Here is a 20,246-nt window from a genome sequence, read left to right on the forward strand (position 1 = left end):
TAACTTAAGGTTTTGCCTAGAGGGATTCTCTATGTTTTGAATCTGATTACCCTGTAAGGTATTTACCATCCTGATTTTACAGAGGTGATTCTTTTACTTTTTCTTCAGTTAAAATTCTTCTTTTAAGAACCTGATTGCTTTTTCATTGTTCTTAAGATCCAAGGGTTTGGGTCTGTGTTCACCTATGCAAATTGGTGAGGATTTTTATCAAGCCTTCCCCAGGAAAGGGGGTATAGGGTTTGGGGTGATATTTTGGGGGAAGATGTCTCCAAGTGGGCTCTTTCCCGGTTATATTTGTGAGACGCTTGGTGGTGGCAGCAATAAAATCCAGGGACAAAAGATAAAATAGTTTGTACCTTGGGGAAGTTTTAACCTAAGCTGGTAAAAATAAGCTTAGGGGGTTTTTCATGCAGGTCCCCACATCTGTACCCTAGAGTTCAGAGTGGGGAAGGAACCTTGACAGCATCTTAAAGAATTCTGACTGAAACTGAAAATCACTGTCCTACATTAGTCCAGCACAAATTAACTCAAGAAGAAACTGCAAAACTGAGTTCTAATTTTGACATACTTTCCCCATTATATACAAATAGTTTATAAACATACACATTAGTGTCAATTGGCATTAAAAGAATGAGCAGTAAAGTCCTATGATAGATTAAACGACTTAAGATATAAACAGAGTAGGAATACATAGACAATTCTTACTGTGGAAAGAGGTTCATAACAATGGGATGCTCCAGAAATCCAAGATAGCATAGTTGTAGTTCAATATATTTATTAACATGAAAATGAAATGATGATGTGACATGGGGCCAGAAAGGGTTGCACAACTATCAGGCTAATTGGCCCAGATTCAACCTTTAGAGATATATGAGTCGATAATGTTTGTGTTTTTGTGTGTTTACATATATATTGTTAGAGGTTAACAATGTAACCAAACAGTTACTGTCTATCGCTGTATTCTGTTAATTCAGATATCAAAAGAAGATATCAACATGTAAATCAATTATAAATGTAATGATATCACTGTCTTAATTTCTCTTTGAAGTTTGTGGTAAATCACAGATTGAGGTCTCCAGTTCCATTCAGGATCACCCTGATATTGGACATTATCCTGAACCTATGGAGTAATTCTAAAAGAACTTTTTGCAGCTTTAAAGCTTACCATCACTACTATGAAACGGACCTAAGAATTTTATTCAAGTCTGTATGGGTAATGATCTTTTAACCAATACTCTCTCTCTTTTCTTTTTTAATAAATTTTAGTTTAGTTAATAAGAAATGGCTGTAAGCGTGTATTTGGATAAGATCTGAAATATTCATTAACCTGGAGGGTAATGTGTCCGATCCTTGGAGATTTAATATGATGAACAAGATTTTCAGTAATCCTCATCATATTTGACTAGGCTGTCTAGGTGGGCGCCTTAGTCACAAAAGTTGCTTTATGGGAGCTGTGTTTTGGCTTCTTGATAACCAGTAATATATTGTAGAAGCTGTTTTGTTGCTACCTTGGTGAAGCTAAGTATTAGAATAACTATCAGTTTGGCGGATTGTCTGGCCCATTCTTTGCAGTTTGCCCTAATTAAGCAATCTCAGCAGGGCCCCCGGTTCCCCTATCACAGATGAGATGGAAAATATGTTGATAGCATGGTTTCTGCATATCTTGGCTACCCAAAACTCTAATTGACTTCAAGAGATACAGGGCTAAGGGCAAACTTACTAAGGCCATGTTTACCCATACAGCACTGCAGCAGAGCCTGGAGCCCTGGCAAACACTCCCTCTCTACCCTCCCCATGGGGCTGAAGCCCGAAGCCCTGGTGCCCTACCTCCTTCCCCCGTGGGACAGAAGCCACGAGACCAGCCACAGCTGATGCCCCAAATGAGTGGGGGAGCCCTCCAGGAAATTATGATCATTTAAGCCCTGAAGGTAACAAGGTTCAACAGTAGTAAGGGAAGTACTACACGAACTTAAGTTTATGTCACTTTTCCCAGTTGTCAGGACTGCAAAATAAGCATCTGACAGGATGAAAGAAGAAGGACATTAAAAAGGAAAACGTTTTTCAAGATACATCTACACTTCAATAAAAGTCCTGCAGCACTGAGTCTCAGAGTCTGGGTCAGTTGACTCAGGCTCATGGGGCTCAGACTGCGGGGCTAAAAATTTTAGTGTAGATGTTTCCCAGTTCAAAAAATAAATAAAGAAAGAGAAGTCTAGAAAAATATCTGTTTTTGTCAAATGCTTGTTAAAGAACAATTGGCAGTAAGTGATTTCAGCCACAGGACTTTATATAACATGTTTCAAAAATGTTTTTATGCCTTACTTATAAACCCATTAAAATATTGTTATAAAGAAATATTTAGAGAACCCTAATTTAACAGCCCTAATGAGAACTGCTATAATAAGAAGTGAATTACAAAGGACTTTGTTCCTGGATTTTGCCTGTCTCTTTTTTTCAAATGTTGAGTGTTCTCCTTGGCAGCTTTAAAAAATTCTGTGATATAAACAAAGACTGAATAATGAAAATGAATTTATATCTTACATCCTTTCAATCACATTAACTACCTGCACTACATAATATTATATAAACACTGGCAAACAGTCCAAAACTACCTACAGTAATTCTTCCTCAGAATGCATTTTCTTAATGATAATCTAGACAAAAGTATCACCCCTAAGACTCATAGTAATAGCTTTTAAAAGCCTATCCATGGTAAAACTCTGGAAATTCTTACTCTTTGTCAGTGTTTGGATAATATTTTGGAATGACTTTATAGGGAAATTATTTGAAGTTTAAATTAATTGTGACTGTGTGGTCATTCAGATGGTGATATTCAGTATTGGCAACACTGTCTATGGGCCTGACCTTGTCTGTCTTAGTCACAAAAGTAATCCCGTTGACTATTATTGCACTCCATTTTGACATCCAAATGACTGGAGACCATAAGGTTTATCAAGGAAGTCCGTAAGAACCAAATACAAGGAATTTTGTCCAGTTTGACAAGGAAATGAACAGCTTAGGCACAGCCCATCAAAATGTCCAGAAACAGTGGGCTAGGGGACAGATCTTCAGGTGGTGTAAATTGTCACACCTCCCGAAGTCAATGGAGCTATGACAATTTACACTAGCTGAAGATATGCCCCATATTCTGATTTCAGTTAGTTCAATAATTAGTCCAGATTTACAGTGGTGTAACTAAATATCAGAATATTGCCCTAAGACTGTGATTAAAAAAGAACAAGACTCAGGCCCCAGTCCAGCAAGGTTCTTAATAATGTGTCTAACTTTAAGCATCTGAATAGTCCCTATGAAGTCTAGGGCACCAGGCACAAAATGTGACTATCTACCTTAGGGTTCTATACTGCCACCCATTACTGTAGCATCTGGGTGTTGTGCAGCTAAAATCAGTAGCAATAACAAAGTTGTTAGCAGATGCATTGGAGTCCCTGGCGCTTCTCTTTTTTGGGGATCAAAACTTGGCTTGTGTTAGGGTTTTTTATTTGTTTTTTAGGAGGAGGGTTGGCTTTTGGGAGTGGTGGGACTGGCAGGGGTCTGGGAATAGAAAACAATGTTGACTGTATTCAGAGTAACAGCCGTGTTAGTCTGTATTCGCAAAAAGAAAAGGAGTACTTGTGGCACCTTAGAGACTAACCAATTTATTTGAGCATGAGCTTTCGTGAGCTACAGCTCACAAATTCACTTATGCTGGAAAGGCTTTCTGAAAGAGGAAAGTGTCACGCTGTCTGGAGTGGTTTCCAACTGTGAGTGCCTGTCTCAGAGTAGACTGTCAGAAAACAAGGGCAGACATCCCAAACTGGGATCTATAAGTAGATTTCACCAAGCCAGTTACAAATGTGAACTCCTGGACCACTATATTAGCCTTACCATGGAGTCACACACAGACAGTATTCTTAGATTCTCCAACCTGTCTTGCCACCCAGACAAACTGAATTTGTGATCATGGTCACTTACACCAAAAATCACATCACATCAGGTTTCTTCCAGTCCTAAGGGACCAGTCACATACCCCAGATCAATTGTCACTCCAGAGCTTACACCAAAGATGACGTTGGGAGCCAATTCTGTAGTAAATTAACTAAAAGTTTATTAACTAAGAAAAAAGAATGAGCGTTATTGAGATGTTAAAGCAGGTAAAATATATGTACAGGTAAATCACAGTTTGTAACTCCAAATGGTAGCAGTAATGTAATAAACTGCCAGTTTCCCAAAAGTTCTTTCAGGGCTACCCAGAATAATTCTGGGGAATCTTTGTCTTCTCATTCAGTTATTCTGCCCTGTTAGAATCCAAACAGTCCAGAGATAAAGGATCTTTCTTTTTAGAATTTTCACATAGAAAGCAAGTAGACCGTGTTTCTGCCCACCTGGGCTTTTTCCTTTGATGATGGTGAGTGAGGAATGCACTAAGACTTTTGACCTCCGACCATATATATAACGGCCACTTGTTTTGAAATTATCATTTTCTGTTCAAATCCTTAAATCCCTCATTAGCATTTCGCAAGATTTTTTGATGGGTAATTTAGTTACAAGGCTATTTATCATGTAAATGTTTGCTATTACATTATGGCAGGAACAGATAATCAAAAACAATAGAAGTAACATTCCACTAGTTTTCATGAAGTTTAAATATCTGAATACACACTCATACATCTAACCATTACTTTGGTTTACACAAGTGCATTGACCTGAATATACTCTAAGATGACCCTGGTCATCCAGTGTCACAGAAAGTTTTGCAATGTTTTCCAGAAGTAGTCAGACTGTGTTCACTTGATCTCTTTGGGAAGGTTGTTCCAGATCCAGAGCCCCTGGATTGAGAAAGCTTTGCCCCCAGCTCTCATGTGCTTCATGCTGGGCTTCATGATCAGCATTGTCTCAGAGGATCAAAATTCAGTCTTTGATGGACCTGGGGCTTGGTCCATTAATTGTTTTAAAAATGAAGACCAAGGCCCAGGTCGTCAAAGGTATTTGGAGGCCTAATTGCCATTGAAATCAATGGGAGTTAGGCCCCTAAATACCTTTGAGAATCTGGGCCCAGGGTTTTAAACTGACATTGAAAGCTGACTGGGACCTTAGGGAGGGATTTGAGCATGGGTCTGACAGGACTATTCATGTGCTTAAGCTTAGGCATACCTTGAGTACCTCAAGACCTCAAAAGGAAAATGGGCATTTTCTGCTCATCCTCTACATGACAAGGGTTCATTACATTTCTGGAGGTCTCATGGTTAACTTTTTTAGATGACACCACAAGTTTGATATGGAACCCACGGTGCCATGAGAAACTGAGGTAGTTATGTGATGGGACATACTCTCACTTTTAGGCTAACAAGTAAGAGAATCTCCAAAAGTAAAGACAACTAGAATGTTCAGTTTCTTATATGGACAACTTATAACAAATAACATAACCCTGACAGTCAGATGAAAGATTAAGACTGATACTGGAACTGAACCTTTTAATAAATACTAATATGGATTAAAACATGTGCACCTCTGTAAATTCTTCTACCAGAGCCAATGCTTTTCTAGCTACTTCACAGCTGGTTCTCCTCAACCAAGGGTTATACTTATATTTAGGAATTCAACTGGTAGCCTAGCTAATGAAAACAGTAGAATTTTGAAGGAACTAGTTATCTTTTATGCAAATTAATATTTCTCTGATGCTTCAGACTTACATCATAAAATTCAAATAATTTCTAATTCTGTAGAAAAATTAATGCCCACTTGATCTGGGCTTGATCTGACTCTGCTTCTCTTCAGAGCAGTGTGGCTTGCCCAAGCGAATAGATCACAGACTAGGACTCAGGAGACCTGGTTCTTTTCCTAGCTTGGCCATGGGCATATTTGGTGATCTTTGGCACGTCACTTTACCTCCCTCTTCCTCAGTTTTCTCATCTGTAAATGGATATTCATAATGATAGTGACCCCTTTTGTAAAACTCTTTGAGATCTACTGATAAAAAGCACTACAGAAGAGCGAGGTATGGTTGTTATCTATTCTTCTTACTGACCAGTGTCATTTAAATGAGGCCATAAACATTTTCACAAACATTTTAGCAAACCAAATGACATATGTGGCGATTTCTGTTGCATGTTTCATTTCCAGACATGTTTCATTCTTGGTAGATCTGCTTCACACTTCAGAAGCCTGCTTGGTTTTATATGGTGTGAGCCCATTTTCCTAGGAATCATGGACTGGGTTACCTAATGAAGAATGAGCATTTAATCAAATGGGATGGGCCTAGGTGACATAAGTTCTGACGAAGTTTTTTTTCTTTATAATGTTCTTAGATTCTTATTTTGAGTAAAGAACATCAGCTCAGGTCCTCAAAGATATAGAGGCACCTCACTCTCATTGAAATCAATGCTGTTTTCAAAATAATTTTGTTTCCCAAAATATCATGCATTTTACAAATCCATGAGTCTGATTTAGATCACACACCAAAGTGTCAGAGCAGTTACACCAGTGTGAAACTGGCATATAAGTGGAATCAGATCCAGGCCCAGTTCTGTATTTCGATACAAACTTCCTTTAAATAAGCTCTCTTATTTTATTTGATATAACAAAAAACCTAAAGCCAAACTTATATTTTCACATTGAAAGAAGGCATTACTTTTCCAGATTTATTACTCTAAAAGTGGAGTTGCTATTTAAATTTATATAAGGAATGGGATCTTGGAGCACTGGTTTCAGACTAGTGAATTAATGAAAAAATAAACACAATAGAGCCTCACTCTTAAGAAAAAATGATTAGGCAAGCATAAACATATATGACTTTTTGTTAGACAAGCATAATTCTCTTTATTTTGTAAGTTTAGAATACTGATACAAAATGATAAATTGTAGCAATTATTTCTGCTATTAAACTAGCGTTTCCCATGTTTGACAGCAGCACTGGAATGACATCAACTGGAGAGAAAAGGGATTAAGGTTAATAATATATTATCTTTATTTTAACAGCACATTCTGCTCAACTAAGAGGTATTACTATATGCATTTATTTAAAATATCTGAAAAGCCATAACATTGTCTAAATTCGTCAGCTTTAACACAATTAAGGCCAAGAAGAAACATATTTCAATTATTATTGTTTTTGTATGTTGTTAATAAGAGTAGAGATACTCAAGACTGATTCTTGACTGAAGCTTACAAAGTCCATTCCCAACTAGGGCATGCTGATGGTAACATTAATTAAATGCAGGTGGAAGAGAGAGATTCAGATTGTCATTTCTCCTAAACAATGGGAACATACTATGGGAACTATGACACTCAAAAGCTTCATAAAGAAGTCTTTTCTTTTTTCCATTAAATCATAAGGTAAATGACTCTTGTGTGTGTATTTCTCTTTAAATCAGTGTCAAATTATCATATTATCCACTCATTCTACATTGTCTACACATACACAACACGTAGGGAAAGAGTGCCTCCCGCCCAGTTTCTGCTTGGCCTGCCCCAACCCCGCAGGACCTGTGGGGATTGGCTGCCTTGGCTCAGGGAGGTGGGGCTGGAAGTTCCTCCCAGATGAGACAAATGGGGCGGTCACGTGTCCTCCCCTTTACATTATGCCCTCAAGTATCAGGAAGCACTTGTTGTCTGTGTCTATGTGTTTAATTTGATACTGTACAATATGTGCCATATGCTATGTGATTTTCTGTACAATTTCAAGTACTGGGCCTGATCCAACAACTAGTGAAGTCAATGGAATTACTCCTATTAACCTCAATGGGTGCTGGATTGTGCTTTAGGCCTGCTATTTTATAGTAAGTGTATGGAGGTATACTTACTATAAAATAGCAGGCCTAAAGCACAAGCACATTTAAAATATGCTTATGAATTTTGATACTCAGACTATATAATTTTTATTATTATGTATTTGTATGGTGGTAGCATTTAGGAGAGTCATAGACCAGAACCCCATTGTGCTAGGTGCTGTACACAGAACAAAAAGACAGTCCCTACTTCAAAGGGTTTACAATCTAAGTAAAAGAAAAGAGACACAGCATGTGGATACAAACTGACAGACAGGGGAGCACAAGGAAACAAGGAGACAGTACTTCTCAGTGTGATAGGTAGTGGTCTACCATGAAATTAGTCAGTTATGTATACAATAAAGAGCGAAACAATTTAAAAGAGCAGACGTTCAAACCTTACCAAACAGAGCATGGTTACTAGCTCTGTATTACAGACCATCAGATATTAAATCTTAGCCACAAACATTTTCAGAGGTATATAAAATGCTTAGCCCTTGCAGCATTCAATATAAAAACCTAGGTAGTATTTTTCAAAATGGGAAGGTAAGGGTTCTTTGTAAGTTTTAACTCAGCTATTCAGTCAGCTTGTTCCACAGATGTCAAAACTAAAAATTAACTTTAAGTAGTAAAAACACACAATTCATCCTCCAACCCCTTCCCCCCTCAAAAAAACCTCAAACCCTTTGCTAGCACCAATTTTTTGCCAATTCTTCCTTGAGAAGCCTATATCTTTGCCCTGTCTCTTGTAATTCCCTGGCTGCTTCAGGATTACAGAGTCCTGTCTGAGTGACCCCAACACCATCTGCCAGACAGCACTTCATTTTTTGGAGCAGTCCCAAATGGTCTTCAACTGATTCTCTTCCCTCCTGCCCTAAAGCTATTTCCAGGCTCACTCTCTCATTGACTAAGGGGAAGGGTATCTCTGAAGCTCCACCCACATCCCCACTCAGGCTGCTCATTGAGAGAGAAGAGGAAGAAACATCTACTCACCTGGCTACTTACTCCACTCCACTGCTTTTATTTCAGATCAGAACTTATGGGGACGTCATGCTGGGGGGGCAGGGGGGGAGGGGGACGACTGTATTGGTAAATCTGGGAGCTAGGGAGCCAAAGACAAGACCGGCACTCAGACTGTGTCCAGCAGTCTCAATAAAAGTTGCCTTTGTATTCATTATGACATGGTCTGCTTACCTTTTCATGTTACATTAATGGCAAGGACATGATACACACATCAGGACACTAGCTACTAACCCAGAAACAAATACTAAGATATAAGCCAGGGGTGGCTAACCTGTGGCTCTGGAGCCACATGCGGCTCCTTGTATAGGCACCAACTCCGGGACTAGAGCTAGAGGCGCCAACTTTCCAATATGCCGGGGGGTGCTCACTGCTCAACCTCTGGCTTTGCCACAGGCCCTGCCCCCACTCCACTCCTTCCTGCCCCTTCCCCTGAGCCTGCTATACTCTCACTCCCTCCCCTCCCACCCCAGAGCCTCCTGCATGCCACAAAACAGCTGATCAGGAGGTGCAGGGCCGGAGGGGGAGGCGCAGATTGGCAGGGCTGCCAGTGGGTGGGAGATGCTGGGAGTGGGGGTGGGGGGAGCTGATGGGGGGCTGCTGACGTATTACTGCGGCTCTTTGGCAATGTACATTGGTAAATTCTGGCTCCTTCTCAGGCTCAGGTTGGCCACTCCTGATATAAGCAATATCAAAGCTGCAGGAGAAAAGAATCTGAGAGAAAATCCAACCTCAAGTAGCAATATATACGGAGTAAAAAAACAACAAATGATTTATTGCTAACACCAGCCAACCAATGCAATTGGAACTGAAAACACAGCAAATCATTCCACTACTACGAGTCTTTGCCAAGCAGGAAAATATTTTCTGGTGGAGTGTGGAGCATGGAGGAGAGCCCCTCCTTCATCAAGATGTGACTAGCTAGAGCAACAGTCTGAAATCTTTCTAAAAGCAAAGCTCTAATTCTACCACAAGTTATTGGATGTAAGAATTACTTGACAAAATTCTATGGTCTGTATTATGAAGGAGGTCAGACTAGATGATCATAATGGTCCTAAATCTATTAAATTTATGAATCTGCAGATCCTAAGCACCCATTTTGCATACTACTTTTTCACAGCAGAAAGGAGCCTAAAACCAAAGAAGTTCTCACTGAAGTGAGTGGAATGCAAATAAAGAGTGCAGGATCAGAATCTTGACTGGAGGAGTGCAAACACTGTAGTAAGACTTAGAGGAAAGTTGTAAAATGCTGTTTTATTTGGTCTGATGACTCTTGGATCACTTACAGCAAAGTAAATGCTTAATAGTAGTGTTTGGCAGCTCAGCATGTTTCCTGCTTCATCTTAGCCCTGGTCTACACTTGGGGGGAGATCCATCTAAGTTATGCAACATCAGCTACGTGAATAACGTAGCTGAAGTCGATGTACTTAGATCTACTCACCGCAGTGTCTTCACTACGGTGAGTCGACTGCTGTCGCTCCCCCGTTGACTCTGCCTGCGCCTCTCGTGGCGGTGGAGTACAGGAGTCGACGGGAGAGCGCTGAGGGATCGATGGCTGCCCACCGGTCTGGTGGGTAGTGTAGACATACCCTCACTGTCTTTCCAATATTATCACCCATCAGGAAAAGAAAAAAACAAAAAGTGTAGTGATCCTTTCAAATGAGTATTTTTGTTTTTCTTGTGCATCCTGTGCATTGTGCATTGTGCATTGAATCAGCACATCTGCAAGTTGCCCTTTTAAATATATGCAGGAGCTTGGAATCAGCTCTAATTCCCACTTGGCCCATCTGAAATTGGCAGTGAAAGTGTTCAGTAAATACTGAAATAACCCAAAATTCACTCCTGCATTCAAATAACAATCTCTCTGCCATTTCATGTAAGAGTTGGTTAGTACCATCTCTGTGATTTATTTTGTAAAATAAGAATTTAAAGATGAACTGGCAAGCTAGACCTCAAACTCAGTTATTCAAAGATTGATGTACCTAATGTTCAAATTAACCTGGCTGTAAATATTGAAACAAGTTGTATTTAAAGCTATTTCTCTCAGGTAAAATTCGAGATTAAAAAAATATCCCAGAATGTATAATTCTATAATGTCACAGATAGAAAAAGGCTCCTAGGTTTGTATCATATATGACATATTCCTGGAAAGAGGAAAGGAGTGTTGCCTGCTGAACTTAGTTTATTTCATTCTGATGGAGTTACATTAAGTACATTATATACATTGGTCAAAAATTTGACTCTGTTTTACCTCAGATTAGAAAATTTACAAGAGTCTGTACAACAAATTGATAAGGATCATAATAAACCTTTTCAAGGCATGAGAGCAATTTAGACTTGATCTGCAGTGTTGCTGTATACCCCTCCCCCCTCCCCACACAAACCCATAAATGTTCCAGAAAATGTGGCGGTGCATCAGAGTTTGGAGGAGCTGGAAAATAAATCCAGGCCCTCCAATCTTGTTATATTAGGTAAAGAAGGGGTCTGAAGGACATAATCCTGTTAGTGCTCTCCCTTTTTTAAAATAAATTTGACTTCAATGGAGTAACAGCAGGGATGAATTTATTCCATTATTATTCAGTAATTTCTTGTAGTGAATTATGCCTATTAATTTTTCCTTGGCTTACACCCAGCTTTAGGTTTACACACTTTGTGGAAATAGGAGAGTGAAGACAGTGTTTGGAGAAAAACATTATCAGAAGTAGATGTTGTTTATTCGTTGTTGCTATCTTGTAGTCTAATTACAGATAATGCAAGTGCAATGGAATTTATGAAACTTTCGTCTAAGCCCATACTCAGAGAAAATCCACAGGATTCTTCTTATATTAACAAACAATATTCATATTGCACTTTTATACGGCCTGATCCAAAGCCCATTGAAATGGATGGAAAGACTCCCAATGATTTCAGTGGGCTTTGGCTCAGGCTCCTATAGTGCTTTCCATATGAGGATCCCAAAGTGCTTTCCAAAGGAATATAAGTATCATTATCCCCATTTTACAGGAACCTGAGTGATAAATTACTCCATCTGTTACTTAGCCAGTCTTCCAGTTGTACCTAGAAATGTTACTGCATTTTTTCCAAACTTAAAAGAAACCAAATTGTTTTCATATAAAGAAATAAAACTGTAGACATACAAAGCTCTAACCATGTTTCTTCTTTTCTGCATCCTTTTGTTCAAGTATTTTCTATTACCATGTTAAATATTGTTAGCTGGAAGAGTGATTTGTTATATCATTTATTGCTCATGATTTATTATCTGTGGCAATGACAGATTCACATAGAGAGGTATTGTAGACATGTGAGCTGAAACAATCTTGCAAGGGGTTAATTTTGTAATCGCTATCTAGTATGTTTATAATCCCAACACTAACCCAGTAATAGAAGCGGGGGGGGCGGATCTAGAAGGTACAGGAGAAGACGTGTGTGTTCATGCTTTTCTCTCATGCATCTCAACTGCTTTATATGCTACTGGAATAAATTTTTTTCATTCTGAACAGAGTTCCTTGTACTGGATATTCCTTATGGCTAGCTGAAAAACGAATTACTTGGAAAACCTTTGTAACATCTTTTCACTGCAGACTTCATTCCGGAATATTTTTGCTCATAGAAAGAATGGGCAGATAGCTGCAAATCAATCTTCACCACATATAAGCTAACCTGTGGAGACTGAAGAATGGAAATAGTTGATGACAGCCTTCTTGAGAATGGAACCAATATTTCTGCTTTCCTGTGTGATATTGTCATGGAAAATGATACGTTTTTCTGTGTGGATGACTCACCTCATCCTGCTAAAGGTATGTGGAGGAAAATAGATTTTTCAGACATCACCAGTTCCAGCTGAAGGCAAACTCATGGATATTTCAAGAAAAACAGGTACACAAAGGTTTGTAGGTGAGGCAGTGTGAAAATAACCATTTGTTGCTAAATTAGGATAAGAAACAGACCAGCAAGAACTTTGTATGTCCTGTTTTTCCAGATTATAAATACATCTAGAGAGTAATACTCAGTTAGAATGGAATGTAAACCGTACTGATAATTGTTTAATGAAACAATTTTATATTGCTCTCGAATAATTATATAACAACGAAGTTATCCGATCTAATGCAGTATGTGGAAGCAACTAACGTGAAATTATAACACTGTATGTAGCTGCTAAAGAAAATTTTCTTGTATTAAAATATACAAGAATAGATTGTCATAATGTTTCTTACTGTCTCAAAGAACAGTTCAGATAGGTCAGAATCAGGCCCAGGACTTCTAACTTCCACCAGTTTTACATTGGTGTAATGACATGACTTCAGTAGATTTGCATAAGTAAGATAAAAATCAAGTCTACTGCCTTGAATGATGAGCAGTCTTCACCTTTTGGTTAACGAATGAAACCCCTGTGATAAAAATTAATTAGTTTTATGATTTTCATATTTCATAACCGATTCTTTATTGTGGCAATTTTCAGATTTACATCAGACAGTTCGAATTCTGCTATATTCGTTGATATTTTTGCTCAGTGTCGTGGGGAACACACTGGTAATTATAGTGTTGATAAGAAACAAAAGGATGAGGACCGTCACTAACATATTTTTGCTGTCGCTGGCTGTCAGCGACCTAATGCTTTGCCTTTTCTGCATGCCTTTCACACTCATTCCCAACCTGCTGAAGGATTTTATATTTGGTAGTGCTGTTTGTAAAACTGCCACCTACTTCATGGGTAAGTCTCTGAATTTTATACCTACTCTAAAGTAAATAACCCATTAAGTTTGTGAGATACTAAACAAGGGCCAGATCCTTTAAAGTGCCAAGCACTCTCAACACCTGCTAAGCAGGACTGATTGGGCATTAACACCTTATTGGAAAGATGAGCACTAAGGAACAAAATTAGCCCGAGCAGTCACATGAAGATGGGGAAAAAGCATATTCTATAAAACCCTTTTTCTTTCATTAAAATTTTACTTAAAGTGCTACAAGAACACAGGGGTGCTGGGACAATTTTTATAGTGGGGGTTCTGAGAGCCATCGAACCAAACTGTAAACCCTGTATAATGGAATCCACTTCAAGACAGGGGGTGCAGCAGCAAACCCCAGTACTCCTACTTCCAGCACCTATGTGAAAAGATATTAGTAAAAGTGTCACCCCCCTGTAATCAGCAAAAATTCTCCCTGTGTACTGTATGCACAGTCATATCTGATAAGCTTGATAACAAAAGTTAATACTCTTATTAGAGCTGAAGAGACAGCTCTGCACAGCTCTGGGGGCATAATACTGCAAGATGCTGAGCTCTCTAGTCTCATGAAACATAACACTGAAGCATACGCTTACATTAGGCACATCCTTAAGTGTTCTGCTGGATCAGGCTCAGCACCTTGCAGGGTCAAGCCCTGGAGAGGAGCTGCTTTCTATTCCTTCTTGCATATCACCATCAGAATCGTTATTGTTCTAATTACAGGGCAAATAAAATAGGATTGTACAAGGGTAACCATTACCAAGGGCAGAATCTGGCCCACAGAATTTCTACTACTGGTGACAAATGAGAAGGAAACATTCTGATTTTGCAATCCCAGGTGGAATTTGCAGGGCTGTCAGAACAAATATCCTTTCATTTTTTTAACTGATCGAATATGATCAGGAGTCACTGAGAGACAAATATGGAGCCTAATGATACTATTTTTATGGAGTCATATTTAAAAGACCACCACCACTTTCAATATGCTTTGGCTTCATCTGCCTCCCACTAGAGAAGTGGATCCGTGAACTGCCTGGTTTATAAATTATCTGATAAGTGATACTGTCTCAACTTTTTAGATTTAATTTTTAAAAATGTAAAAAGAAAAGAGGGAATTCTGAAAAGTTTATGTTATCTCAAAATGAGACTTAGCAATTAATTACAAGAACCTCAGAATTTCTGTTTAACCTGTGCCCTTGAAAACTATGATGTAATGTGAGAGTACATTTTGGAAGTGTGGGAATGGGAACTCAACATCTTTGCTTAGATATAATCAATAAAACTAAAGGTTGTATTTAAACATGTAATGAATTACTGACATAAAAATAAAAATTACTGAAGCATTGTATTTTTTATATTTCAATTTAAGTGTTACCAGTTACACACACACACATATATATACACACACATGCGCGTGTGTGTGTGTAATTGGTAACACTTAAATTGTAAAACTTCATATTAGAATATATTCCCTTTGTGTGTATGTGTGTGTACACACACACACACACACACACAAAGGGAATATATTCTAATATGAAGTTTTACAATTACAAAGTTAATTGTATTTTAAGACTCAGAAGGTGAATTGTCCCATAAGCGATCTGGGTTAAAAGAGGAACTGTAATGATGAACAGATACTTAAAATAATTATATCACCCAGGCACTTCAGCTGTCATTTTTTGATGTACAAAGATTGTGAATATGAATCAGTGTAAACTACAGATGATTTTTGCAAAGGAAACTGATGTAAAAATGTTCATATTTTATATTTTTACCCCAAATATTTACCCTAGAAAAGGTAATTTCATAACATAAAATTCTTGTGTGACATAAATCTAAGGATCAGGAATATTTCTAGTCATACAGTAAACACATCAGAGGTCCACAGTGAAAAAAAAAATTGCACATATCATTGAAAGTTTGAAGTATTGTATACAATGAAGAAAAGAAATTAACGAACATTTTTATAGAAAATGGGTCTGATTCCTACTGAATTATTCCAGTTTTATGCCAGTGTGACTCCACTAAAATCTACGAAAATGTAACTTTTTTTTACTGAATTTTATCAAAACAGGAAGTTAGGTTGTCAATCAAACAAGATACTTGCTTTTTTTAATTAAAACTAAAATCATACCTGATTCACTGCTTTGTTCCTCCCAATGCACACCAGTGTAACCCCACTGATTCCACTGGTTATGTTTCCACGAAGATATACTAGTGTAAAAACTGGAGTAATACAGAGATGAATCAGGACCAAAGCACTTTGATTGATAACAGCTTCCTGCTTTGATGGAACTAAGTCAAAAGACATCAATTGTTTTTTCATACACATCAGTAGTTACACAAGCATAAATCTGGAGCATCATAAAGGTAAATCAGGTCCACCTCTGTTAACTTAATGAGTTGTGAAAATATGACTAATACTATATTTTCATTGTTTGCATATGTGCATGGAAACTTAGCAAGTTTATCTACAAAGAGCCATCAGCCTTTTAAAACAAGAACCCATTTCTTTGTTTTATATATTTAGGTGTTTCAGTAAGTGTATCTACGTTCAACCTGGTTGCCATATCTTTGGAGAGATACAGTGCTATTTGCAAACCCTTGCAGTCCAGGGTATGGCAGACAAAATCTCATGCCTTGAAGGTGATTGCTGCTACCTGGTGTCTCTCCTTTACCATCATGTCACCATACCCAATTTACAGCAAACTGGTGCCTTTTACAAAATATAACAACAGCACAGCTAACATGTGTCGCCTCCTTTGGCCAAGTGATGTCATTCAGCAGTCGTGGTAAGATATAATTGACTATTAAACAACATATAATTATCTGGCAGAAAATAGGATTACATGGTAGCCTTAAGCCTGTTGAAAATCAATTATTAACCATTAGTGACTGTTTATAATTCTTTTATGCTTGTTTAAAAAGTCACAAGAATTTCTATTTTTAATTGCTGCTCTTTTTTGTATTTAAATACATTTATTACTTTTGCTTCACATCTGGATGATATATGGGGCCAGTGATTCTCAAACTGTAGTCTATGAAGCTGCCACTGTCACTGAAATTAAGGCATCTCTCAGACTTCCAGCAGTGATGCTTCTTGTCAGTATAGCTCGGACTGTTTTATTTTTTGTATATCCAGAGGATTTGTTTATTTTTAACAATTAATCTTTTTAAAAGCCACATGTATCTCTGTGCCCCTTCCAGGACTGATTCACTTCTTTGTCTGCATTTCTTTGATGCAGTTTCAACTGAGATCAAATATGATGACATGAAAACTGGAGAAGTAGCAAATGTACCTCAGAACAGAACCAACCTAGTGACTAGAGAGATTAGTGAAGAGGGGGCAGCAGGCTTTTAGGGGACAGTCAGTGTTAATAAATGTCCACGCTCAAGGAGAGTGAATAAACGGCACAGAAACAACATAGGGACATAATCAAGGAGCTGCACCATTGCATTAAAGCAAGCTTATTTTTTACTCTTTAATACTTTCCTAATATTTCTTTTTCCTGTAACCAAGCACTTTAGTTGGTGCAGGGAAGATATAGGATTTTTCCTACTGTCTTTAATGGGAGGCAGAACAGGTCTATAGTTTGCACCGCCTAAATATGGTGCATGCATATAAATATTTATTTGATGTTAACCTTTTCAGTAGTTTAAGGTACTTGCCATAATGAGGATGTATGAAGAGAAAAGCTAAAAGGCCAAATTCTGCTCTCAGTTACACCAATGTGAATCCAGAGCAAGTCCAGTGAATTTGCAGCAATGTTCCTGCAAGGAGCAAATGTTTAGTCTCAAAATATATGATTGATTTGTTAATAAAGTACCTTAAAGCAAAATAATTTCCCTGGGTGTGGTACCATTAGAGAAACTGCTTATGTTTTGTTATGTAGTATATTTACCCATATGCAATGTGTAATCAAATACTCAAGGATTTTCTTTAAAGTGGAATCTCTCCTATGGAAGGGGTTCAGCAGAAAAATAAGAGCCCAAACTGTACCATCTTTCCTTCAGAATCTGTATGAGGCTACAGGGGAATAACGTGCATCTCCCTCCCAGTGCCTGCCTCTGGGGGGGGGCACACTCCTCGAGGCGGGGGGGGGGCGGGAGGGGAAAGCAGGAAGGGGCACAATCCAACTCCATGGATGTAATGATCCAGGTTGACGAGGGAGAGGAAACAGGAAACAGTTGTACCAGGGTCCCAAGATCATCACTCCCTCCTCCCCGCAAGTCTGAAACATCTGTAATAAAGTGAAATGGGAGAGGCTGGGGACCTAGCAAACATGACGAACTGGGGCCCAAAATTTCTCTTGAAAGTTAATGGCTAATATCAGCATCTCACGTAAGCACAGGTAGCTGCTCATCTGAAGTCCCACTGGACAAGCTTTTATATCATAAAAACCACCACCACCACCACCACCGACATGATTCTGGTCTCGGTAGAGGACAGGTATTGAATGGGCACAGAGATTGAAGCATCTTTTTAGCCCTACGTGCCTCTGGGGGTGAGATACATTGGGTGGACAGTGTGGAGAAGCCAGCTCTGCTGTTGTTCGCACTGTACTATTTCTGTGGAGAAAAAGAGGATTCCAGCTTCCAGGGCTGTCAATAGAGTACCTCTTATCAGCCCTAAAAACATTTCACCCAGATCTTTAGAAAAGAAACAAAAATATACAGCTGCTTCTCTGTATTTCTGCTGTTCCCTAATTTCAGTCTCTTTTGCGGCTTCCTCAGGTACATTTTCCTGTTGCTCATCCTCTTTCTTATACCTGGTATTGTAATGATGATTGCATATGGCTTAATCTCTCTGGAACTATACAGGGGAATAAAGTTTGATGTCAACCAGAGAAAATCTTCACGAGGTAACAGCATGTTTGCATTTGTTTTTGTTTTGTTTTAAGTTTATCTTTGAAGATGTGAATAGTAGAGCTGAGTCAATAATTTATCATATAAATGCCATCTCATCTTTTACAAAACATCTATGAGCAGATTGCAGAACTATTGCATGTATTTGTTAACCAAAATTATTGGCAAATTTCTTCAGTGAATAATCCATCATCTGCAGATTATTTGCAAAGAGTTCGGACAGGCTATTTTAATTCCCAATGTTTTAGTTACATAAACTAAATGGATATTGTTTCTGGTCACAGGTTAGATTATTTTGGCTATTAAGAAATGTGACAGGAATTGTAAATTTAACCTAAAAAATACAATTCAAAAATTACTTCCAGCAGAAATTTGAGCATTCAATCTTAATGTTCTTTTTTTGCCAGTTTTCACAGTAGTAGAGACATTTAGATGTTCATAGAAAGGGAACACCAGATGGTCACAAAAATGACTGAATCAAAATTCACTTTAGAATTGGAATGACAGTTTTTACCACTAGTTGCTCATCATCCATGAAGGATTTTGTTTACTTCAAAATTTAGACTCCACTAATCTGTTTATATTTTGAATCACTATTCAGAAATGTTCTGTGTTACATATTTATGTGAGTGCTGCTGATTTGTACATACAGAAAGGAAAGCCAGCACCAGTAGCAACAAATATGAGGATGGAGATGGATGCTACCTGCAGAAAACCAAAAAGAAGAGAAAAATGCCACTGCAACAGCTTTCTGCCACCAGCAGCACCAAAATAGACAGGGTCAGAAGCAACAGCTCAACTGCCAACCTGATGGCCAAGAAGCTTGTCATCCGCATGCTGATGGTGATTGTGATTTTGTTTTTCCTTTGCTGGACTCCCATCTTCAGTGTAAATGCCTGGCGTGCATTTGACACCACATCAGCAGACCAACTTCTCTCAGGAGCTCCTATCTCCTTTATTCATTTGCTCTCCTACACTTCTGCCTGTGTGAACCCCATCATCTACTGCTTCATGAACAAGCGCTTCCGCATGGGCTTTCTGGCCACTTTCACATGCTGTCCCAAGCAGAAGCCTCCAGTAGTAAGAGGAGAGATTGGAGATGAGGAAGAGGGGAAGACCACAGGGGCATCTCTCTCCAGGTACTCTTACACACACATGAGTGTGTCTGCTCCCCCATGAACTGCTATAGAAAAGGAAAGGTTACACATGGCCAAGAGAAATTCAAACCCTTATCTTCTTGTCTCGCCTTGGAAAGGCGACTAAGGTTTGATTTATAACATGACTTAGTTCTGAAGAGATGAAAACACCACAGTTAAGCAATTAGCTGGTAGGTATGCCGGGGGAATTGTATGGGCCAGGGACACTGCTAGGGTCTGTGCTTTGTGTCACCTCCATTTCTAAAAAGAGACTGGAGCTTTTAGGCTCTGTGGAGGTAAAGGATTTTGAAACCAGCTCTCCAGCATGGTGCATTTGTACTAAAACCTCCTGTAAACATATTCTATAACTTGAAGGTGTCCTTTCCACCGGAAGTTTGGCTCACTCTTTTCATGCAAAATTGCAGTTTTTAGATATAGCTCAGAGTATCTCTTGATATTTCCAAGACACTGATAGATTAGGGTTCCTTATCAGTCCTGATTACAAATTTCTATTTTTATATTTTATGGTTAAATACCAATTCCATGAAATCAAAATATATTGGCTATTTTCATAGAACTTTGTCATCCTTATTTTAGCTGAGCTACCACCCTTTGAAATTCTTGGTTTAATGGTCAGTTAAAAAGAGGATATTGCTGGAGAAAAGGAAGGGCTATTGATCCAAAGCAATGGGTCCAGGACACTTTTAAACTAGATTTATTTCAATTTTTTTTTAAAG

General features: G+C 38.5%; 1 protein-coding gene across 2 annotated transcripts; it reads left to right on the forward strand.

Annotated features, from left to right (window-relative positions):
* The first annotated feature begins 12,459 nt into the window (after positions 1 to 12,459).
* Positions 12,460 to 19,708, forward strand: CCKAR (cholecystokinin A receptor). 2 transcript variants are annotated; one of them, XM_074950129.1, is made up of 5 exons: positions 12,460 to 12,580; positions 13,243 to 13,494; positions 16,038 to 16,299; positions 18,242 to 18,369; positions 19,026 to 19,708. In XM_074950129.1, exons 1-5 carry the CDS (start codon positions 12,460 to 12,462, stop codon positions 19,550 to 19,552), a joined length of 1,290 nt encoding a protein of 429 aa, XP_074806230.1. In that variant the 3' UTR covers positions 19,553 to 19,708. The 2 variants fall into 2 exon arrangements, with proteins under 2 accessions (XP_074806230.1, XP_074806229.1); XM_074950128.1 differs by having other exon boundaries at positions 12,513 to 12,659.
* The last annotated feature ends 538 nt before the right edge of the window (positions 19,709 to 20,246 follow it).

The sequence above is a fragment of the Natator depressus genome, chromosome 4, assembly GCF_965152275.1.
Source record: "Natator depressus isolate rNatDep1 chromosome 4, rNatDep2.hap1, whole genome shotgun sequence".
Classification (NCBI taxonomy): Eukaryota; Metazoa; Chordata; order Testudines; family Cheloniidae; genus Natator; species Natator depressus.

Bases quoted from the DNA above. Each gene is read 5' to 3' on its own strand.
- CCKAR (XM_074950129.1), top strand. From the start codon at position 12,460: ATGGAAATAGTTGATGACAGCCTTCTTGAGAATGGAACCAATATTTCT. The intron at 13,495-16,037 runs GTAAGTCTCTGA...TTATATATTTAG, and splicing joins AACTGCCACCTACTTCATGG to GTGTTTCAGTAAGTGTATCT. The intron at 18,370-19,025 runs GTAACAGCATGT...TTGTACATACAG, and splicing joins CCAGAGAAAATCTTCACGAG to AAAGGAAAGCCAGCACCAGT.